This window comes from Parus major, chromosome 1, assembly GCF_001522545.3.
Source record: "Parus major isolate Abel chromosome 1, Parus_major1.1, whole genome shotgun sequence".
NCBI classification, from domain to species: Eukaryota; Metazoa; Chordata; class Aves; order Passeriformes; family Paridae; genus Parus; species Parus major.
The window spans coordinates 62434814-62457753 of NC_031768.1; the positions used below are offsets into that span (position 1 = coordinate 62434814).

Consider the following 22940-nt stretch of genomic DNA (forward strand, 5'->3'; position numbering starts at 1 on the left):
AGCTGTCATAAAAATGATAAACCAATCAGAGCTGGCTTCTTGACATCATTGTATATGTTGTGAACTCTCTTTGACTTGGATCAGAATTTTACTTCTCTCTAAATTCTTTATTTGGTGTAAGATAGTCTGGCATGGAAGTGGTCCATTTTACTTTTTTTCATCCTTTGTCACAAAGCATTGAAACAAAAAGTTGAAAAAAATCTGGAGAAGAATGAGTGTGCTGCTGAGAAAGGAGAATACAAGTTTTCTGGCTTTGCATAATTTAGTGTTGTGGGTTTAAGCTTAAAGACTTAATTGTTTTAAAATACAGGAATTGATTTGGATGCGTAAGTATATGAGAAAACTCAAATGGAAAGTTAGCAGGCTATCAATTCCGTACATAGTTTCCTCAACCTTTGCTCAGAATTCCCTTTGGTGTGGGGGCTTTCATTTTATTTGAGGACAATATATGCTTTCTAGGGAAGGGACAGGAACATGACATTATTTTTGCAGGTTTGCAGGTATGCAAAATGTGCAAGACCTCAGTTTTTATTTTCAGTCCTTTAAACAGCATTCTACTTAGGCTTGCTAACTCCATGATACGGAATGGAGATTTTCCTACATGCACATGGAGATCTACAGGAGAACATACAGGAATCTTTTGCACCACCAAGTGCAAAACTAGTTAGTTGTCTGAGTCTTATGCACTAGAGCTTCTCCAAGGAGTTGAGGTTAAAGAGAAAAGAACAAATGAGAAGAAATACTATGACGATCTGCAGATAATTGGAAAGTGGCTTAAGGAAAGGTGATGAAAAAATAAAGTCTGCTAATTAAGAGATCACACCTCCTCCTAGCTGCATAGAACATTAAGGTGTTTGTGTGGGGCAGAAGTTGGAAGTTAGGTGCACAAGTTCAAGTGTTTTGGGCTTGATACGGTACACGTGCAGTAAGGTAGGCAAGTTGCATTTGAACTTCAGGGCAGGACATGTTTCTGTTGAAAGTGCTCACTCTCATGAGGGAGCACAAAATCTAGGCAGCAAGGCTGTTGTCACATTTTGTTTGGGACTGGGGTAGTTGGAATTGTGTGCTTCCATAAACACATAATTGTGAAGTAATATTGCTATTCCTCCTGCATTTCCAAAAGAACCTACAGAAACATTTAGTTACATTTTGTATAATTTGGACCAAACCATCTTTTTCTTTGGGTGAGTTCTGACTTCTGAGAAGGCTTCTTTAGGACAGATGCATCTGAAGTGCAAAACCCTTTTTGCCTTCTCATGGAGTGACAGGTATTTCCATTAAAAAGTATTTTTAAGCTTTCAGGCAATTGCTGTGTCCTAGAACTTGTCTAACATGTGATAAGTGGCCAGGGTGAGAGAAGACCTATTAAACTTCTGTGTACAGAATGACACAATAATCAAGGCTGGAAGAAACCTTCAAAATGGTCTAGTCCAAGTGTCAATCTAGCACTACCATAATCACTCCTAAACCATATTTCCAAGTACCACATCCAGACTCCTCTTGAATGCTTCCAGAGACTGTGATTCCACCACTGACCTGGGCACTTTATTCCAAGGCCTGACCACTCTTTCAGTGAACACATTTTTCTAACATCTAATGTGAAGGTCTCCTGGTGGAACTTAAGGCCTTTTCCTTTTGTCCTTTCACTTCAGACATAGCAAGAGAGACTGACTCCCACTTTAATGCAACTCCTTTCTGTTTCTGTTAGGTGTAGAGAGCAATAATGTCCCCCCTGAGCCTCACTGAGAGGAAACACCCCCAGCACCTTCAGCTGCTCCTCATCAGACTTGTGCTCCAGACCCTTCCCCAGTTGCCCTTCTCTGGACACACTCCTACCCCTCAGTGTCCTTGTAGTGAGGGGCTCAGAACTGAACACAGGATTTGAGGTGTGGTCTCACCAGTGCTGACAGGGACAATCCCTGCCCTGCTCCTGCTGGCCACACCATTGCTGATAGGAGGCCAAGGGTGCATTGGCCTCCTTGGCCACCTGGGCACACTGCTGGCTCACGTCCAGCCACTGTTTCAGATGCCTTTCCTTTCCCAGATTCCTTTCTGCTGAGCAGCTTCTCAGCCCCTGCCTCCAGCCTGCAGTGTTGCAGAGGTTTGTTGTTTGTTGACCCAAGTGCAAAAGCTGACATTTGTCCATGTTGAACCTCATGCCATTCAGTCTTAGGTCATCAATCAAATCTTTCCAGATCCCTCTGCAGAGCCTTCCTACCCTGCAGCAGATCCACACCCCTGCCCAGCTTGCTCTCATCTGTGAGCTGACTGAAGGTGCACTCATTCCCCCTGTCCAGATCTTTGATAAAGGTATTGGATAAAGAATTGGCCTTGGGATCACCATTAGTGGCTGGCTGCCAACTGGATGTAACACGATTCTCTGTGCCTGGCCATCCAGACTGGCTTTCACCCAGTGAAGAGTGCGCCTGTGCAAGCCATGAACTGCCAGCTTCTGTAGGACAGTGCTGTGAGAGACAGTATCAAATGCTTTCCAGAAGTCTGGATAGACAACATCCACAGCCATTCCCTCATCCACTAAGTGGATCACATTGTCATGATGCAGGTCAGGTTGGTCATCCATCTGAGAAGGTGAAAAATGGTGCCACATCCTTTTGGCTGTCAAACCTAAATCTTCATAGGAATTTATGGTAAGGTCTGGATTATTTTTTTGAAGGAGCAACTTCCTCCAAACAACAATATAGCCTTTGGGCAGTATTTATGTTCCCAAAACAAAAAAAATATTTGCTATAGAAAAGATCTTGTGTCTTGATCTAACTTCCGTACCCATTCTGATACTGTATTTGCAGTTGTTATCCATCAGAGCATCCTCCCATTAACTGTATTATGCTAGACAGTAGTGAAGATGCTTCACTGCCTGTTTTTTTTTCCATTTTAGGTAATATATTATGTATACTTATAAGTTTGTGTCATTTTTCCAGCAATTTATATTAGCTTTTAAAGGTGTGTTCACTTCCTGGGTTTTGTTTTGAATTGCAAGGTGAACAATCTTTTGTCATGAAAGCTGTACACACATGCACACATCAGCTTTATGTGATGTTCTTGGATTTTCCCAGGCATGTACCTGCATGTATGTGCTACTTCTTTTCTTGCTCAGGTTTGGATTGGGTTACAGTTGTTCTTAGGATTTCTTTCTTTTTTTAGAACACCAAGAGTACTGTTATGCAACAAACCCATTGGCACCTGCTTGCCTGTCATGCACACATCACCTTTCTGTTTAATCCACTTCTATGTGTTTCATATTCTCATGTCTTTTATTGCTTGTAAAAAATACCAGCATTATGACTTCAGGTACTCACTCTTTTCTGGCTCTTAAGACCTGTTGTCCATTTTGTAGCCTTTCTCATTTAAGGAGTAAAGCATTAGGGTAAGAAATATCAGTTGTGTTAGGGCTTCTGCAGCTCTGTTCTGCTTGACAGAACTTCACAACATCATTATTTCACTCTTCATTTAGCCTTAAGACATTTAACATCTGTCTAACAAATTCTTACCCCAGAGCACTCACAGTTTACGCTTACTGAATTAGCAGAAAATCCACCTTCCCTGGCCTCATTCTTGAAGGGCACTGAAAATTCATTTAGCTGAATTAAATTCTGAATTACCTGCTTTAGTAGTTGTGGAAAGGGTGTGTTACAGCTCACTAAGGCTATGGGTGAGGCAGGTTGTTTGCTAATAAATTCTGACATTGGATTGAATGTACAGTAGAGAAGGGTTATGAATTTCAGTTCCAGAGTGTTACTCTTTGTTTCATTTTGCAAGGCAAAAGCTGCACTGTGATCTTGTCTGATGTGATTAACATGAAGAGCCAAGAAAACTTACCTGATTAGAATAACTAAATAAGATTGCCAAGCTTGTATTCCCAGAAGGTAGGAAAAAAGGGGCCATATAAGTTTCAGAGTTATGGAAAACACTGAGAAAATGGATTTTAAAATGTGCTTTAGGCAGTTTGCTCAACAATACATCAGGGAAACTTCCAAGTCTACATAGCGATTACCCGATCACTGAACATATTATTTAATTGTAGAACCACTTATATTCCATCTGTATTTCTCAAACCCAATCTTTCCAGATGTCTCAGACCAGTTTTATAGGCACCAGACACATTAGGGAACAAAAGGCTTTCCAATATATACTCGTATTATCAAACCTAGTCACTAACTCTCACCAATATCAAATGTGCATCACATGTTAAATCCACGTTCCAGTATTGAATCCTTTTGTCAGCAGTTTGTGACTTTCATAACTCACTTTAATTCTTCAGAGGTCTCAAATATTGTCAGTTTCTAGAGTTTAATAGTCAAAACTGTCAAGCACACAAAATATTTTCAAACAAAGTGATCTCTGAAGGGTTCAGTGTAATTATTTTTCACATGTTTTAATGAAAATGGCTTCACAGTTCTACATTTCCTTTCCCTGAGTCACTCTGAATCATGCTGTTGTGGGGGAGTCTGCCTGGGAATCCAGACTAGAATTACTTTACAGCATGGGTTGGGGATGATGCCCAGAGGATGTCCCTTCCTCGAACTTTCGTAGATAAGAGAGGAATCCATGAATTGTACTCACTGTACTTGAACCCAAACCACGTTAGCCCTTTGAGAAGCAGGTTCAAGTATCCAGTGTTTCTCCATTTTCTGTTTCTTTTCTTCCAGAGCCATTTAGAAGCTTCTAACTCCTAAAACCTGCAGCCAACAATGTCACGGCTAATTGTTTTACCTGCAGCTCATCATAAAGCACAGTGTATATTAGTGTATTTTTTTTTCATTTTTGCTCTGAAGAATTTTTGTATTTTGCTATTGTGCATCTGCTGAGACAGATTTAAACTTTTATCTTACAAACAGCTTTCCTCGACCTCTCCATACCCCCTGCCATGCACACAGAAAGAGCACATAATAGTTCACTATTTGTGTGCAATTTGGAAGAGCCAAGATAAACCCCAAAGAAGGAAATGCTGAAGGAATCATAAATAATATGTTGTTGTTTGCCAGGGGAGAAGGAAAATCCATGAAATGAGTGTTGGAATATGACACTATATCAGTAAATGACATGAAACAGATGTAGGTATTTATGGGAACAGTATTCAGGAGATTAAAACTTATTGAAATACCTGTTAAAGGAACACTGAAGCAGCAGGCTCCAAAATCTCCTGTGGAATCTTATTAGGCATCTGATTCCATTTCCCAAATGTGGCTTTCTGTGAGTGAATACTGAATTTTTATACTGAAATTCCCTGAGCCTTCATAATTTTCTCTTTTGCCTGGGTGTTTTGAGCTTGTGTGTCTCCAGATAACTGATCACATGTGAATAACAAGTGTTCATGATGCCCTCATTATCACAGGGGAAGCACTCTCTGAAATTCTTATATCATCAAGTTAATTTGTGTTGCTCCATAAATCATGAGTGAATCATGTACGTCCTCCCACAAGGAGTGAGTTTTGCTATTTTGGATTCTGTATTTTTTTTTAACATTATATTGAATTATGTAAAAGGGGGATAGAAGTAAAAATTCTGCTTTAGTCACTGACATGAGAGAGGAGAAGTGACAGGGAAAGGATTTGTTGAAAAAGTGGATGGTTTAGCTTCAGTAACCAACTCTGTCCTGGCCCCTTACTAGGTGCTGGAATTCAGTACCTAAAAGTTTAAGATAATCTGTTTCAAAAAAATAAATAGTGGAATCAACATTTTGTGTTGTGAACTAGGAAGTTAAAATCACCAGTGTGGTGACACTGGGCAGTGAAGTGAAACTACAAGAGCTTAGAAGAGTCATAGTGAATTTAGGGAACCCAAAATTACACATAAATAAACAAAATCTGTGCTTTTCTGGATTAGGTACTAAATAAAGAACTGTTAAATTGTTCAGGCTTGTTCATATCAGCTCAGTCTGTTTTACCAGTTGGTTTGGTTTTTTATTTGCTTCCAATATTTTTGAAACTTATTGCCCTGATATCAAACATGTGCAAGATGCAAATTAACTTTTATATTGTATCTGCAAGTTAAAAGATTTTAAAGGTATTGAAAGTGCAATCCAAACCAGACATAACTTTTTTCCCCTTTCTTGTTTTTTCTCAGAGATTGGCAGTCAGAAATTCCACAAATACAGCCAAGAGAAGACACTGAAGTGGTTAAAGAAAAAGGTATTGTGTTTATCTTTTGCTTTAAAAATTGCTATATGTTTAAAATGGAAATGCTTATTAGCTTGTTCATATTTGCATTGTTGCAGTTGAAGGAATGTGTCCTGTCCAAGAAGGACAGACATCACAGCCAAGTTGTTCCACTTGGGAATGTGATCAGGCGTTAGAGATGTTAACAAGCTTGTTGCATTTCTCTTTTTGATGGGACTGGCCATGAAAGAGGCTTATGGGGTGGGGGTAGGAAGAAGCTGTCAGCTTATTTCTGTAGCCTTTGCATAAGGTGAGGGGCTTGCTTTTGCTTTGTCCCTTTCATAGATGGGCAAGAGGAGAATTTTGATTGCTACAGCTTCTAAATTCTGCCAGCTTTGAAGCTGGCTAGAGCTGTCTTGGTTTTGTGCTACAAATGTGTTTCCTGAAGTTTTGGCAGAGTTCACTCAGAATGGTCCTGGTTTGGTTGCTATTATCCTGATCCAGCCATGCTGCTGTTCAAGAGGTCTGTACAGTATGCCAGAAATAAACTAGTGTTACAGCTGAACTTGATGGGGTCTTTGTTCTGGTATAAAGAAGGTGAATTTCATTTTACTCATGCACATGTGCCCTCAATACAGTGCCACTCTAGAAAAAGATGGTATGCATCATATGATGAAGAGGCCTTGTCATTTAGATTAATCAATGCAAGCACAAAATCTGGTCCACTCTCTGCAGTGATTAGGCATGGGAGTGAATACCTGTTTTGCAATGATTACCTGAATATTTACATGGGAACAGCTACCTGTTTGTGTTGTTGAAAATATCTTCATCTGGCAGTTCTCTCTCTATTGGATCTAGCACAGTAAAGTCCTTAATCCTTGATTTCCACCAGGACTGTCTTTGCCATCCTAATGAGCTCAGGAGTGCTGTCTGAGCAGGTGCATTTCTCACCTGTATAATCATGGCTGTTGGGTCTGACCAGCTCAGCTCATCTTAGGGTGATGCAAAAGTGGTGCTGTGTTGCCACGGCAACGTGTTCAAAGACATGCTAGTTTCTTTGGGTTTTTTGAGCTCATCTGCTAGTCATTACAAATGTATATTAAATTTCACCACAGTCCATAACTTGAGTGTTTTATATGCTTGAAACAAAATTACAAGAGCTTTGTCACTGCATTAACATGTGCATAACAATACTGATACAGGCATTTCATTCTTTGGTTTTCTGTAGGTTAATCAAACAGTGAAAGCACTTAAAAGCAACAATATATCAGTAGGTGAAAGGGTGCTTGCAAGTACATTTATCAACAGTAAACAGATTACAGATGCTCAGGAAGGTAAGAAAACTAAACATAGTAATGAATTCTATTTTTGTGAAGTCACATAAGCAGAGATAAAATACATGATTAGAAAGTAAAATACATTGAAATTGGCCTTTGCAGTAAATTTATTCCCTGTACAGAAAATTCCGTATAAGTTGTGACTGTGTGGCTTGGCTTTTCCAAGTTCTTTGGTATCTTCATCAGATGACATTGTAATTAACAGTAGGTCTGAGCTGGGGTTCTCTTAACTTCTCCACAGTTCAAGGTGGAAACATTTTTCTCAGTGAAATATATGCTGAATTGCTTTGCTGAACTGAGACTGTGTTAAAGAATAAATAATATAATGAACTATATTTATAATATATATGAGTTCCCACTCAGTAGTCTGTGTTAGAACCTGATTGCTTTCATTATTATTTTTATTATTTTTATTAGGATGCATGGGATATTAGCATGTTGCATTCATAGAATTCTTCAAAATGGTGAAGAGATCTTACGAAGTCATGGTCACAGAGAAAAGGCTCCTGGTCCAAACATTACTTTATGCAATTAATGTATGAGTTGGATGATTTTTGTGGATGCACAAAATGGTGTTTTACCAGCCTCAACCCACTACAAATACACAAATGTGTCATTATTAAGGTCAAAATTTTAATAATAGGTATATTAAATTGTAACAATCCCGTTACCAAAAAGTCTGGTGGGAGCCTGTTTGCTTCTATTCACAATTTTGCTGGGAAGGACAATGTCCTGAATGTTACTGATGTGAAATTCTATAAACCTGAAAATGGAGTCGGAATAAAATCTTCAGATGTTAATGAAAATTAAGAACAGTTTAGAGCAAGATGAACCAAAGAAAATTTTTTTTTATTACAAAGACATTCAGAAGTCTTCATGCTGTTGAAAATTAAGAAGAAACAGAGCAGCTTGCTGACAAAGTGGAAAATGAGCTACCAAGTAATGATATTAAAGGAAGCAACATAAATGAGATTTAAGAGGCAAATAGACAGTTTTATAGAACAGAGATTGTAATATATTGTTTTTAAAAAGAGACAAAATTGCAAAACTTGTGACTTTAACTTCACAGTAGCTTTTCGTTTTTTTCCCAGCCCCTACTTTTTTAAAGAAAGGGGAAAGTTTCAAGTTTAAATCTCTCTGATAACCTGGCAACAACTTGACTATGCTTAAATACTTTTTCTCTGAAATTTAGAATTAAATTTTAATCTGCAGTGGTTTTTTTTCCACCGTGCTCTTTATTTATAGTGACATGGTTATAATAGTCTTTTTAAAAAACTTGAGTTTTCATGTTTGACAGAGCCCCATTGAAATTTGGAATACTGGGGTTTAAAGTAGGTGAGTTTTGGAGGTACTCCCACTGTGGCAAGGTGAATGACAGGAAGTCAAATGGACATTACTCAACACTTATTTCTAATAAGACTCATTTTCTTGTCTGATCCTTTCATTGCTGTGACAGTGCAATTTATTTCTGTAAAGAATTGCTTTCATAGGGGTATTATGAAATTTCAGTACCTTAAAAATAGGTGGGCATATGTAGTTAGCATCTACAACTGTAGGGCAAAAATAGGGGAGGATATAATGAGAGCAGAGAGGTAGTAGGGGAAGTTTATCATATGAGACTTGATTATTACATTCAGAAGAAGGGAGATGTGCAAGTATTCCTGATGTTTGACAAAAGGTTAATAACAAAGCTACACTAGGGTGAGAACACAGACTCCCTAGGAGGCAAATAGAGGTATTTTTAAATTGGTAAAGGAAGTCAGTGAAGATTGCTTCGAGTCAGAAATGGAAAGGGAATGGATTTTTTATTTAGTATGAAATAATAGCAGTTGACTGGGACTCACCATTCAGTGTCATAATGCAAAGAGTGAAATGATGGGAATATTTTTCTTAAGCAATAAATTGGACATATTAAGTGCTGAGGTGAAATTGTCTTGCATTGGAATTATTTCTTGTTCTCTCCTGACCCTAAAGTGGGGTTAGAGAGTGAAAAATCTTTGATTAACTAAGCAGTGAAGGAAGGAGAAGTGCAGATAGGTGATAGTAAGAATTTATTATCAGTATAGTTGAAATGTGTTTGCTGCTGTCAGTTTGTTAATGCTTTCTCCTTCAATGCCAGTTTACATTGGGCTTTTCAGGTTAAAAAAAAAAAGAAAATGGAAAAAAGAAACAAAAGAGAAATTTATCTTTGGCACTAAAGAACTAGTTCTTTTTTACCTTAAGGTTGGTATACCTTGTGCTTCTGAACTCTCTAAGTGCATAGGCATATGAACACATAAACTGGCCTGTTGGAGTTGGAATTCATAGGTGAGATTTTACCTTAATATCTATCTGGGAAATGCTTCCTGTGCATGGGTGCAGTTACTCCCTAGCAGCCTCAACAACAGCAAGTTTAAAAAGTCCAGCCCATGATCAGTAAGTGCTTGTGTAGAACGTGACCGGAAAAGATGTGGTTTAGGACTTCATGTTATAAAAGGACCACTTTTTTTTCCCCCAGTGTCTCAGAAAAACATTTATAGCAGGAGTGCCCTGTACTGAAAACAGCTTCTAGTAGTTCATATTTCCACAGATAATTATCCTGTCTTGCCAGTGATGTTTAGATAGGCCTTGGCATTTTCTATAAAGTACTGAAAATTAAGTACAAGACTTTGAAATAGACTCATTGTCTCATCTAATTGTTTTCAGTTGAAGCCAGAAAATGTTCTTTAGTACTGAAGCCCTTGCCAAATAATTGTAAGATCCAGATGCTTTAAAATTAATGATTGCATGTTCTGTTGAGTCAGCTTTTTACTTTTGCAGGTTTTTAAAATTTAATTTCTCCGGAAAAATACATGATATCTAGTACTCTCAGAAAGTGAAGAGCTTTTGTAAAGTACATGCAGCAGATATTAATAACATGTGCTGACAAAGTGAGTGCAGTAAGTCTTCGCTTTTTAAATAAACCTACAAGTGTCATATAACATAAACTACTCGACACAGAGAAGCATCACAGTGTATCCATTAGGAGTCTGTTACTATTGATTCAACCTTGTGCCTCATGGTAGTACATGCAACATGGCTAAAGCAACAGTGACTGTGTAACATGAATATTCTTTCTCTCCTCCTTTCCACTCCCTGACCTCTTCCTGAAGATTATGTACGGTATGCCCATGGGTTAATATCAGAGTATATTCCTGAAGATCTGAGTAAGGAGTTGTTAAAATACTTGGGGTAAGTATTGTTCCTGCTAGCTTATAGTTTTCATGGCGTGGATTAATGTCCATTTAATCACTTCTGTTGAATATTAAGATTTATTCATCAAAGTTGCAATGAATGGCACAATGAGATTATATTTGCCACACTTTAAATGTGATTTTTCAAATGTACATTATGGGGGCTTTTTGGCTTTCCTGTGGTGTTAGGGACTGTGAGCTGGGGGAGATGTAATATTAAAGTCAGATATGTCTGTTACCACCATTGTGTGATGAAACCTTGAGTAATGTATCCTATTTTAAAGCAAGTGGGAAGAAAGTCCAAAAAAGCAGTTTGTCCAGAATTGTCAAGCACAAATAGCAGAGCCAAGAATTGAGTCTTTATCCCCAGTCCTCTTTCCTTTTCCCTCTCACTTAGTGCTGCTTGGGTTTGACATACTTATCTCACCTGTGTTAGTTTGTATTTAAATCTGGAAGGTGAGCCAACATCCTCATCCTGATGTTCTCTGCCAGCAGCAGGCTTGGCTTGGATCATCACTAGGACTCTGTACGTACTCATCAGTTCAGTTCTGTTCAAAGGCTTCTGTTATGGTGGCCTTTGGGAAAAGTGTGCAATTTGCAGCTTGAAGCCTCATAGCTGAACAGTTTCATAAGTCAGATATACAGTCCATGAGCTGCTTTTTTTTGCAAGTGTTTGCCATGTGTGAGTAACTGATAACTAAACCAACTTTGATGAAGAAGGATTTCCAAACTTTAGATTGTGCAATTCTTCTGTCTTAATTTTTAATTTAAAATCTTTTGTTCTGCAGGCTCCCAGAACTTAGAAGCCCAGCACCAGAGCCACCACTGAAGGTAGGAGAACATTAAGATATGGATACATGAGTTTTAAGTTAATTTTTCTGAGCTATTATTGAAATTGGACCAGACCAAGCACTGGGTACAATACATTAAGTAAGGTGAAAGGCCTTGTGAAAAGCCAGTCTAAAATAACACAAGAAGTTTACCAGGTCACTCATATTTTTAATAAAGGAGTATTTTGGTTGATTTTCCTGTTTAAAAAAAAAGGGGAAAGAAAAAGAGAAGCATATTTTATGGTTTTGGTCAACAGTCTTTTTCATATGTGTTTTGCTTATTTAGTTTTATTGAGGTTGATGGGACAATATGACCTCATAGGTTTTCTTTCATATATAATTTTGGAGGACCCTGAAAGGGACCTCCTGGGTCATGGATTCCCAGACAACGGTGTTGGATAATCTCTCATACACTGACCATTCTTCACTTTGAGTCTCATTAGGATTTTTTATTTCCATTACTTCTCTTGGAAGAGTGTTCTATAACCTCATTCCTCTGATGTTCAGAAACCTTTCTGTAAATTCCACCTTGAGTTTCTTCTTGGCCAATTTATTCCCCTGCCCTTTTGTGCTAACTTTATCATTGTTTTTTGGAATTGAAATGGCTCCTTGCCCTCCTTAACATTAGTTTTCTCAGTGTGTAAAGGGAAAACATATATGCTTTGTGTTTTCATTTTGAGAAGCCAACTTGGTTGTGTAAGATGGGTTTTTCATTCCCTCATTTTGGAAATTTCTTTACAGCTATTCCAAGATGAATTCAATTGTTTCAAAGCAGGTGACCAGAAAAATGTGTAATTATTTCTTATAAAACCTTTACTCATGCAATATGATAGCATTCTTCCCTTCTTGTCTTAACTAGAAATACTTTGTCCCATTACAGACTAGAATCCCATTTGCCTCTATTGATGTGGGATCAGATAGCTCTCTGCTGTGCTGTGAATAGTTAAGGCACACAGTTGGGTTTGGTTTTTTTTCTACTGCAGTTTTTACTTGATCAGTTCTCAGATTTATAAGAAATTCATGCAGTGAGTTTCTGTGTACATGACCTTTTATTTCTTCTGTACACTTAATCTGGTTTTAATGTTTTCAGTCTTGAAGGTTCCCTGACTTTTTTTCACAGTGTTAAAAGCTCTTTAGGTGTTCATAATGCTACTCAGTGGTGTACATTCAGCAAAAGTTAGCATTCTATTATTATCTTTAATTAGTAATTAACTAAATCTCCATCTGATCCAATGACATCCCTTTCTGCATTATTTGCCTTTGTTTCCCTTTTTCCCAGTTTCTCACCTACCTTAAACTTCTTATGCTGTATTTGTTTTCTGTAATTTCAGCTGCTTAAGTGGCACCATGTCAAGTCCTCTGGCAATCCTTCACATTCTGTCACCATAAAATGTGTTATATTTGAGAAAATAAAGACAAGTTAGTAGGCATTGCCTTGTTTATAGGCTGAGACAGGCTGAGAGAGTTGGGGTTGTTCAGCCTGGAGAAGAGAAGGCACCAGGGAGACCTTAGAGCACCTTCCAGTACCTTCAGGGGGTTACAGGAGAGCTGGCAAGAAACTTCTTGCAAGGGTATGTAGTGACAGGACAAGGGGCAATGGCCTTAAGCTGAGAGAGAGGGTAGGTTTAATCTAGATGTGAAAGTAGTGAGGCACTGGAACGGGTTGCCCAGAGATGTTGCGAACTCCCATCCCTGGCAGTGTTCAAGGTCAGGCTGGATGGGGCTCTGAGCCATCTGGTCTAGTGGAAGGTACTCCTGCCCAGGGTGGGAGGGTTGGAACTAGGTGATCTTTAAGGTTCCTGCAAACCCAAACCACTCTATGATTCTGTGTTTCATTTACTCTTTAATTATTCTTCCTTCTTTTCACTTTTTTCCCCTCTCTCTTCTTGTGACTCCTACACTACCACTTTTTCTTCATTCTTACATTAGAGATGGGTCCTTGGCTATTCTGCACTAATATGGTCCCTGCCTGATAGAACATAGGCCAGGTTCTGCCTCTCATCATGTAATTTCTAATGCAGTCTTCCAGCTGGATCAGCATATTGAGTTTGACTTCTATCTTGAATAGAGTGGTTTCTATTCTCTCTTCTGTCCCTGTACATAACCTCTTCATCTTTATTGAAAATGATTTACTGAGGCAAAGGAGTTCTTCCATTTTGGGTCCACACATAGGTTAACTTTAATATATATCCAATTCCTACAGTATAACAGCTTCACTTTCTCTTTTTTAATTCTCTTTTTGCCTCTGTGGCTAAACAACCTTGTGCTGTTTGTTTTAATTTCCTTTCCAAGGTCTAACTCTGCTTGACTTTTTGGCAGTTCTTAGTCCCAGTATTAGCTGACCCTTAAACCAATCTTTTTTTTTTTAATATTTCTTTTTCCCCCAGTCTATTTTTTTCCCCATCCATTGCAGAATTCTGCTTACACCTAGTGTCAGTTGGATTTTTTGGAGGATGGATGGGGGTGGTGGAATATTTGTGCATCTGTGTGAGCAAGGAGCCGCATTTATAGTGTTTAGTCTGAGAAGCTCTTTCATCCAAGATTTTCACCTTGTTTGAAGTAAAAGATCCAAAATCACTTTTTCAGTCTTTTTATTTTACCTTCCAAGTGTCTTCCTCGCACATCAAGTCCCTTTGCTCTGCCTTAGACAAGTAAGGCATACGGTTTGCAAAGTTTGCCCCCCCTGGAACCAATAACCCCACTTTCGATTATCCTTTCCATTTAAGTTAAACTGGGCAGCCTTTGTCTGCTGAAATGAAATTACATACCACGCTGGCCTTTCCTACAATGTCCCTGCTACTTGCCGAAACAAAATCTAAAATAACCTCATTTCTGGCTGGTTCAGTGACTGTTCTGTTTAGCAGCATGTCAGCTAGCACATAGAGGAATAATTGAGCCCTACTGTTATTAATAGCGTTTGTTCTCCAATGGATATCCATAGCTATGTTATTTCCATGTGGCTGGACAGTTGTTCTGGCTGCACAGTTACTTGGCCCTTTGATTCAGTTAAGAATTATCTTTATGCGTTGTAAGAAATATTAAGCAGACATCAGGAGCCAACTGATAGTCATTAGCTATATAAGCATGTTAAAACAACTGTATTAAACTGCATGTGATGTACATTCCATATTGTGTACGAATAGCTTTTATACCGTTGGGATAGTTCTGAGAATCTATTTTTAAAAACAGTTTTATTTCAGCAGTTTGGTTGCAGAGGAAATGAGGCTTAGAACTGTTCAGTTGTTGGGCAGTGAGATTTTGCTGAGGATCTGATTAATTTCCAGAGCACTGACCAGGGTGTGTATGATGTTTCTGTGTTTAAGTCTTTGCAACTTCAGAGATTAAAACACTCCTTTATTTCACAATCTCAGAGGAGCAGGGTAGGCTTATACATGGAAACTTCTAGTCTCCTTCAGACCATTTTTAATCACTTGTGTTGACATGTCTCTTCATGGGGGCAAGGTGTATTAACAGACATAATATATGATTATTGCAAAATAAGAGGTTTCTAACAAGCATTTCCTGTTGTGGAAAAATAATTGCAAGTTGGGACATCACATTAGGCTCTGAAGTAGCAAATTCAGTGATCAGCCAAAAAGCAGCGACACATTCTCTTTCTTGAGCAAGAACAAACTGGGTACAGCCTTCACTTTGTGATTTAATGATTAAATCAAAATTGCATGTTCTTTGTATTAATGTTAAGCCATTGATCTTGTGTTGTAATCATCGCACTGTCCACAGTGCGATGTCCTCAGCACAGGGAGTCTGGCCATTGGCAGATGATGAGAGACATTTACAAAGAATATGTAGGCTTTGCTACAACTAAACAGCAAATGTTTTGCTGAAATGCAAACGTTTTTGTTGTAAGTTTTAAAAACTTGTTTATCGGATTCCAAAAAGAGGAGAAAAGTAATTCTTCATTAGATTGTCATTTGAAAATGTAATCACAGCACAGTAAACAGCCTCCTAAAGAGGCTGATCCAGATTCCACTGAAATCAAAAGAAAAGGCTGCAGTTGGATCTGGTTCTAAGAGCTGAGAAATCTAGGCTGCAGACCTGGCTTCTGTGCCAAAGAGAGAGAGGGAGGGGGAGGGAGAGAGAGAGATATCACAAGCACCATAAACACAATGAATAAAACAGGATCTTAAAATGTATGGTACCATCCAAGTTGCTTGCAAAATCACTCTCTTTGGCACAAAAGCTGGGAAGGCCGCGGTCTAGATTTCACAGGATATTAAGGACAGGGTAGTAATATCAGATATATAATAATAATAAAAATACAGTGTTGTAAAAAACTACATACTTTTTTTCCCTTCTGGAAACATACCAGAAAGTTTTCACCTTTAAACTAAACACATGCTCAGTTTATGGAAAGAAATATTCATTTTTACAGCCTGATCATGTGAAGTGCCGAGAAGCATTCACGTGCATTATTTCTGAAGTTAGAAGGCACACACAGCACGTGCAGAGTCAAACTTCTTAATGTACTGTTGGATCCAAGTGATGAAGCAGTCAGTGGAGCTGGGGCAGTGTTTCACTGTTGCCAGCCTGTAGAAACAAATTAATTCTAAAGGCTGTGAACAAACAGACAACAGACTACATGATGATCTAGTGTGATGATCTAGTGATCACCTAGTGGTGATCCAGCTTGTGTTGGCAGATAGCTACAACACTGGAGTTGCTGCACAGGTCCATGAGATCATGAGCACCACACTTCCTTGACTATCAGGCACTAACTTCCAACAGCTGCTCCAGAAAGTTCTCTAAATTGACACCAAAGTCACAATCATGGCTGATTTCTAGCAGTCGTTCTTCAGAAGGCTAGGAAGAAAATGCTTCCCCTGACACTGAATGCTCTCTTCTGAATGCTGTAAAGATGGTTTAAATTCACATGTAGAGAAGACAATTGCAGACAGAAATCTTCCACTTTTGCTGCAGATTCTTCAGTTGAGTGCCAGTCCTATTTTGGTGCTATGGTTACATTTTAAAGCCAAAGCTTTGAACTTCCATGTGTGTACATCATAAAAGTGGTTGACAGAGCAACTTCCTCACTCTAACATTTCAGAAAAGGAAATTGTCAGATGTCCCTGTGGAACCAGGAGAAGACTATACTAAATTTAACAGCGACAATCTGAAAACCAAAAAGGTAAGCAGGCCTTGCATTCATACATGCTTTGCTGAAGTGTAGATTAATAGCAAATACTATCACAGAGTGCTTAACTTTCTCCTTCAAAACACATCACAAATAAAAAACAAATACAAAATTGTCTGTCATCTGTAATTATATCTCTTTGAACTTTTCTTTCAGGCTTAATCTGACTGACAGTTTTAGTTTCCTATTCTGAACTGTTTTATACTATTACTGCTGGGCTGTATTTCAGCAGTGAACATTTCAGTGAGCCTTGCAGACTCAGACGCACATGTTAAGGTGCTCAGCTAATGTTTGCAAACCTCTTTGAGATCTTTAGATGAGAAATCCTATGGCTTAATGATAGCAACTGGTAAATTTCAGTTACTCAAAAAACAAACGAAGATTGCAGCATTTACTTAAATTCCAAGGGACGCTAGGACAGGCTTTATTTTTACCTAGAAATATTGCTTGTGCACTTACTTATGTCAACTTAATGAAGTTAAATCAACACAGAACTTACTGATTGCCAGCTCCAACGCATGTTTGGAGGCCAATCCAAATCTGAGTCCAGCGGTGCCTGCCACTGTACTATTCCTAGGAGAGCAACAGAGATGTGAAAAGAAATAGATCCTCTCTGTGTCTGCCAAAGCTGTGAGGCTTGTACTGGCTTATTTCTCTGAACATTAAAAGAAAATGAATCTTCCTCCAATCCATGGGGAACTGAAAAGGCCCGCTGTGCTGGTCTTGTGACCTTCAGTCTATTGCTGACTACTCGTTATCCCTTTGCAAAGAGAAGCAGCTGGTGACAGATGCATTCCTTCCTCCCCCCCAAAACCCCAGTTTTTTTGTTTATTGCACATTTTAGTTTGGAAGTAAGAGGATTGCCCCCTAAGTGAAGGTGATAAATCGTTCAAAATATGCATATTTCCCCCCTCCCCACAATATATACTATTGCTTTTGAACTTAGCATAAAGATAGAAATAAACTGAGGAGAGGTAATTCATTTTAACATTAAATATTATTCACTTCTGAAATAATGAAGCACATTGATGAGAGAATCTGGGAAAGAAAAGATAGCCCTTGGACTCTGTACAGTATACTACTCCTTTTAAAATACTTTGGCAGTGGTTTTGTTTGTAGAGTAACACAGACAATCATACAGTTGTTGCCTATCTCCATCGTATCCATAACCAGCTAGCCGATCCCAAGTACTGTTATTGGGAAGTCCTGCAGACTGAGGAGTGTCATAAAGAAAGGTCAATGCAAAGTTTTCATAATAGGGAAAGCAGCTAGAGATTTAAAACATAACACTTTAAAATACAAGAAAGAAAAGAGGTCAGCTCTATAAAATGTGGTTCATAAAATGTGTTTTAGGTGTAGATGTCTGGGAAGTTGTCCCAGTGGCCTCAAAAGTGCTTTGCAAACGTTAGTTACCTTCTTCATTACTAGTTCTTACATCTCTTTTCCCTTTATTTCACTGTGCATTGAGTCTTTGATAGTAAATCAGTGTGAATTATTCATCATCCGTAATGCAGGTCTGTAATTCAGCCTGCTGACAGCATAATCATGAGATTGAGTTGGAGGGTACAGAATGCATCTGTTCTATTGCATGCATTATTCCTCTTAATCTACACTCAAGGATTATCCCAAAGAAAACATTTGATTTGGGATACGTCATTCTGCAGAAAGGAGAGATGTTTCACCTCCTTGTCCTTGTAGTTGGTTTTCTGTCTTTGTTTGAGGTTAAGTAAATCATGACAAGTATACTTCAGTTTGAATAATCTCAAATTTGTTTTTTAACGTTTTCTTCCTACAATTCAAAGCCTGCATAACATTATCTTTATGGCTGTACTACTAAAAAAATTCTAAAAAAGCAATTCAACTTATCGCTTGACTTCTGTGTTTAGGAGTTTGTAGCATCTGTTTCCCTCCTATGGAGATGCTGTTTAACTGTTTCTGTTTATCATTTCACTCACAGACAAACACCAAGATGTCTGCAGCACAGAAGGCTCTGGCCAAAGTTGACAAGAGTGGAATGAAATCCATTTCTTCTTTCTTCAGCTCCAAACCTAAAACATCAAAATAAAGACTTGTTCTTCAAAGAATTTTATACAGTGGTTATTTTTATGTTAAGTTAAAGATGTCTCCTGGAGTTTTTTGTTAGTATAGTGTATTCAGGGCATGTCTGGGTATGTGGGGAATGTGATGGAGAGGTCTGTGAGCTGGCAGGGCACAGAGCTGTTGGGTCTTGGTGGGACAAGGCAGCACCATGATATCAGATATTCCAGCCTGGATTGGGAAGATGGCTCAGCTGCATTAATATTGTGCTGTGAGCTGAGAAGCAAGGCTTAGCAGGGTACCGTACTGTGCTCCTTCTAGAGCAAGCCTAGTCAAGCCCACCACAGAGTTTTCTCCATTACACTTCATTCTAGGCTGAAAACTTGCCCCACTTCAATGATTTTTTTTTTTTAATTCATATGGAACGTAATTTTTTTTAAATTTTCTGAAGTTTTTTACCCACTATTACACCAAAGTAGGATGGCACCATTGCATTTTTATTTTGACCCAAATATTAGCGCTGATGCAAGCCTTGTCATTGTTGGCGTTTTATCAGAGCAAAGACACTCTCTGTATGGGATTTGGGTTGTTTTCAATCTACTGGAAACAAATGGCAATGAATGTCAGTGTACATGTAATGCAATAAAGTGCTTTGTGTAACAAACTTGTGTTTGCTGTATGCTTCAAGAGTTAGGTTGGGTTTCAGCACATTTTTTAAGTGATTTTGGTATTTTCCTGTGTATAAATTTTAATCCTTAAAGACTTCTGGCATCTCTTTGGCTTTACGTGATAAATCTCTTAGCACATAGCAATATAGGGGTATTTTTATGTTTAGTTCCAAGGTCAAGAGGTCCTTACGAAAATAATCAGGGAAAAATTGATTTAAAGGCAAGAATGGGTGGGGTGTTTTTTTTAAAAATCCTGTTTGGCGTTGGATTCAAAATCTTAAGTATGAGTGTCTTAGATAAGGTTTAGTTTTACAAAATTTGCACAAGGTAGGACTGTTACTCCAAATGCACTACCCACTCTTTTCCGTGTTCTTTCATCATTACACAATATTCCTGTGTATTTAGAGGGATAGCTGATGTTGCAGCTTCCCTCAATCACAGAGCTAGAAAAATCTGATAGAAATGAGAGGCCTTTGTGCTGATTTCTTATCTGAGGTGCCAGGTTTTATTTTTTCTTGCTCTATACATGCCTTTCACATCTTCTACTGTGCTCAAGGACTAAGTCTAGAGTTCTTCCCCTGTGCAGGGATGCATTTTGCTTTTGTGCCACATCTCGACTTCAGCTGTCAGCTATGCTGTAACTTACCAGTATAATAATTTTATTAGTGACTATGCTTTTGGTTGAGCAGGAATTTGTGCATGACAAAAAAAATAAGCCATTTCCAAAAACCATTAGAGCTTTCACATGAAAACAAAAACTCTTTTCCTTTTGGGAAAGCATGAAATGCATTTAGTAACCTTGAAACTTCCTCAGCTTGTAGCTGTAAGAAGTTATGAAGAGCATATGGTGCCAAGTGCATAAAACAATATTTCCTACCACAATAAGGATTTAAATATAATTACCCTGCCTGGCCAGCAGTAGCAGCAGGTCATTATGAAGTGCTGCTTTGCTATTTCTTCCTTGATTAGCATAGTATGGAGCAATATGCCAGCACTATTATAGAAATGTGGTCTTACTTTATTTCATTTTCTGGGTTAACATGACATCTCTACATGTTCATGTAAATATCTGATGAGCTGTGATGCTTTTATAGTTGTTTGTTTGGGATTAAGCAACTCTTAACATTTTCACTCTTTTAGACTGCATAGCAAATGGGTTGACATTAGTGGGCATGGAAAACATGGAAATACAAGCAATGACTAAGGGACCCTTAGTAAGGGTCAAACTGGCACATCATTTCCAGTCTTAAGTAATAAACTTAGTTCTGTTTGTAGAAGTGGTTGGTGATTTGAATATTTGCAGTGGAAGAGGTGGCATAGTTGGCAGAATTTGCATTCAAGATCTAAAATCTGGAAGGGTTCAGTTTGCTTGTTTTCAGGTGTTCAGTTGCATCTGACATGATGTTTATTGAAACAAAATTAAATGCATGGATGGCTATTTGAGTAAAATAATGTTTTTGACTAGGGTTTTCTCTTTCCTTTGTAGATGCCTGAGAAAAGACGTGCAAAGAAGAAATGAAAGGGGCATAAGGAGACTCGCTTATATTATTGTAACTTGCCACGATCACAAAGCTTCTTTTGAAGGCTTTTTTTACACACTTTCTGAAAAATAAATGCTTGACATCGGGCATCCCCCGTTCCAAGAAAAAGCAAATCTCAGCAGATTAGCATTGTTAAATATGCTGTGTGTTAAACATACACTGCTTCAAATTTTATAGCTTAAACACGATTGGTCTATCGGGCCCTTCCAGGAAAGCACTTACGAGAGCATGCCTAATGTTAAGCACATGAGCAGCGATCCTGAAGTCAGCCGTGTTGTTCATGTGGGTAAGTGCTTTGCTGGATCCATGCCTGAAGCTCTGTTAGGTGCTGAGCATCCTGATCCATATCCAGCAAAGCACTTACATCCATGCTTATCTTGAAGTGGAAGAGCCAGTCTCATATTTGTGCATTAGTGTTCACCATAAAATCTCTCTTGGCACAATGACTCATATGCTTAAAATTAAGCACCTGCCCAAGTATTTTGCAAGGTCAGACCAACTGCATTCTTGAGCAAGTCTTAAAATACTTGATTTTCTATGAAATTTTTTGTGGTACTAATTTTTTTTAATTGAATGTATGTTTATAGTGACCATAAGTAGAAGTTTTAGAAGCTGTATAGCAAGATATGTTTGTATAGCATGTTCTATGCAGTTTTCTATTTTCTTTTTCAAAATCTATTCAAATTCAAAAAGTGGCTTTTTTGGATGAGAAGTCCAATGTTCAGTCATAAAATCAACCAAAATAGAAAAAAATCCAATGTTGACTCTTTTTAGGACATTTACATTTTTAAAAATAATTTCACCGAGTTTGATTTACACTATTTTGTCCAATGCTGACCTGTGTTACAGAAGGTGTCACCTAGCTCAGTTGTGTTAGGTGTGGACAGTCTGACTCTTAAGTGCTAAAGCTTTGGGTAGGTTCTGTGTTCAGAAGGGCAGATGAAGAAGCTGTATTTTTAATTTTACTTCTTTTATTCTAAGGGACTGAAGCCTTACAAACATGTATAAAATAACATGTACATAACATTTTATGTGAAGAGCTAAACCAAAACCTATGTAATTCTTCAATTTAAAAAAAAAAACAACCTAATTATCCTTTTTTTAATTAATGTGACACTTTTTGTGGAGTGAGCTTCAACCAAAATGTCAGCCTGAGTCTACATAAAACATGCAGAAAGTGGATGCTAATGAGATCCTGAAGTGATTTGTGTCATATGCAGTCTGATGTTCTTAACTTAAATACCTGTATATCAAACTTCTATTAATATATGACCCTTTCCTGGAGAGCTTTTTTAAGTTAATAATTGACAGGATTTTGAACATAATTAATGTTTACTTCTGTAAATTCCATCTGTGACCCCAATTCACAGATGTCTAGAGCAAATGACCAAAATTCTTGGTAAAGCTTGAATGTATTTGAAGTGTTCTAGGTAAAATGTAAAGGAATATTTTACATCTCCAGCAAATTTTGCCTAACTTTGAGTAAAGAAGAGCTCCAGAAAGAGTTTATTATGACCTTGCTGAAAACTAAATTCCAAGACAGAGGCAATAGCTTATTCAGCTTTCTTTTCAACTGATTCTGTTCTGATCTCTGTTTCAGAATATGAAAAACCTGAACTGTTAACTGTTTAGAAATCATAAATGAAGGAAAATGTAATCTGAATGGTTATTTTAGAAATTTGCGCTGAATTATTTTTGTTAGTCTGGTGAAGAAATGTGCACTTTCCCTTTTTAAGGAAAAAATATTTGATATCATTTATAGGAATATTGCAAGAATATTATATGCATCCAAAATGAAATTTCTATTTTTCTAGCTTACATTAAAAAAACTCCTGAAGTATGAATTAAAATTATATATATATATATATATATATATGTCAGTATATGGTTCAGTATATTGTTACATATTTTTGTAAGATTTTATTTTTAATTCATGTACAAGAAAGAAATAAATGCCTTTGGAATAATTTGTTGATTATTTCTTCACTAGTATCACAGAGAAATGCAAAGAGAAACACATTGCAGTCAGGCTACTGATGCTGTTACC

At 37.8% G+C, this 22940-nt stretch overlaps 1 protein-coding gene across 4 annotated transcripts in view; it reads left to right on the plus strand.

Annotated features, from left to right (window-relative positions):
• The window catches only part of RNASEH2B (ribonuclease H2 subunit B), a 42152-nt gene extending 19416 nt beyond the window's left edge, over window positions 1-22736 (plus strand). For 2 of the 4 annotated variants that reach the window (XM_015638461.1, XM_015638470.1), the window contains exons 6-11: window positions 6085-6149; window positions 7345-7450; window positions 10585-10663; window positions 11454-11496; window positions 16561-16641; window positions 18605-19348. In XM_015638461.1, coding sequence (XP_015493947.1) covers window positions 6085-6149; window positions 7345-7450; window positions 10585-10663; window positions 11454-11496; window positions 16561-16641; window positions 18605-18712 — 482 coding nt within the window. In that variant the 3' untranslated portion in view covers window positions 18713-19348. The other 2 variants (XM_015638480.2, XM_033514932.1) reach the window with 2 other exon arrangements.
• Window positions 22737-22940: the final 204 nt, after the last annotated feature.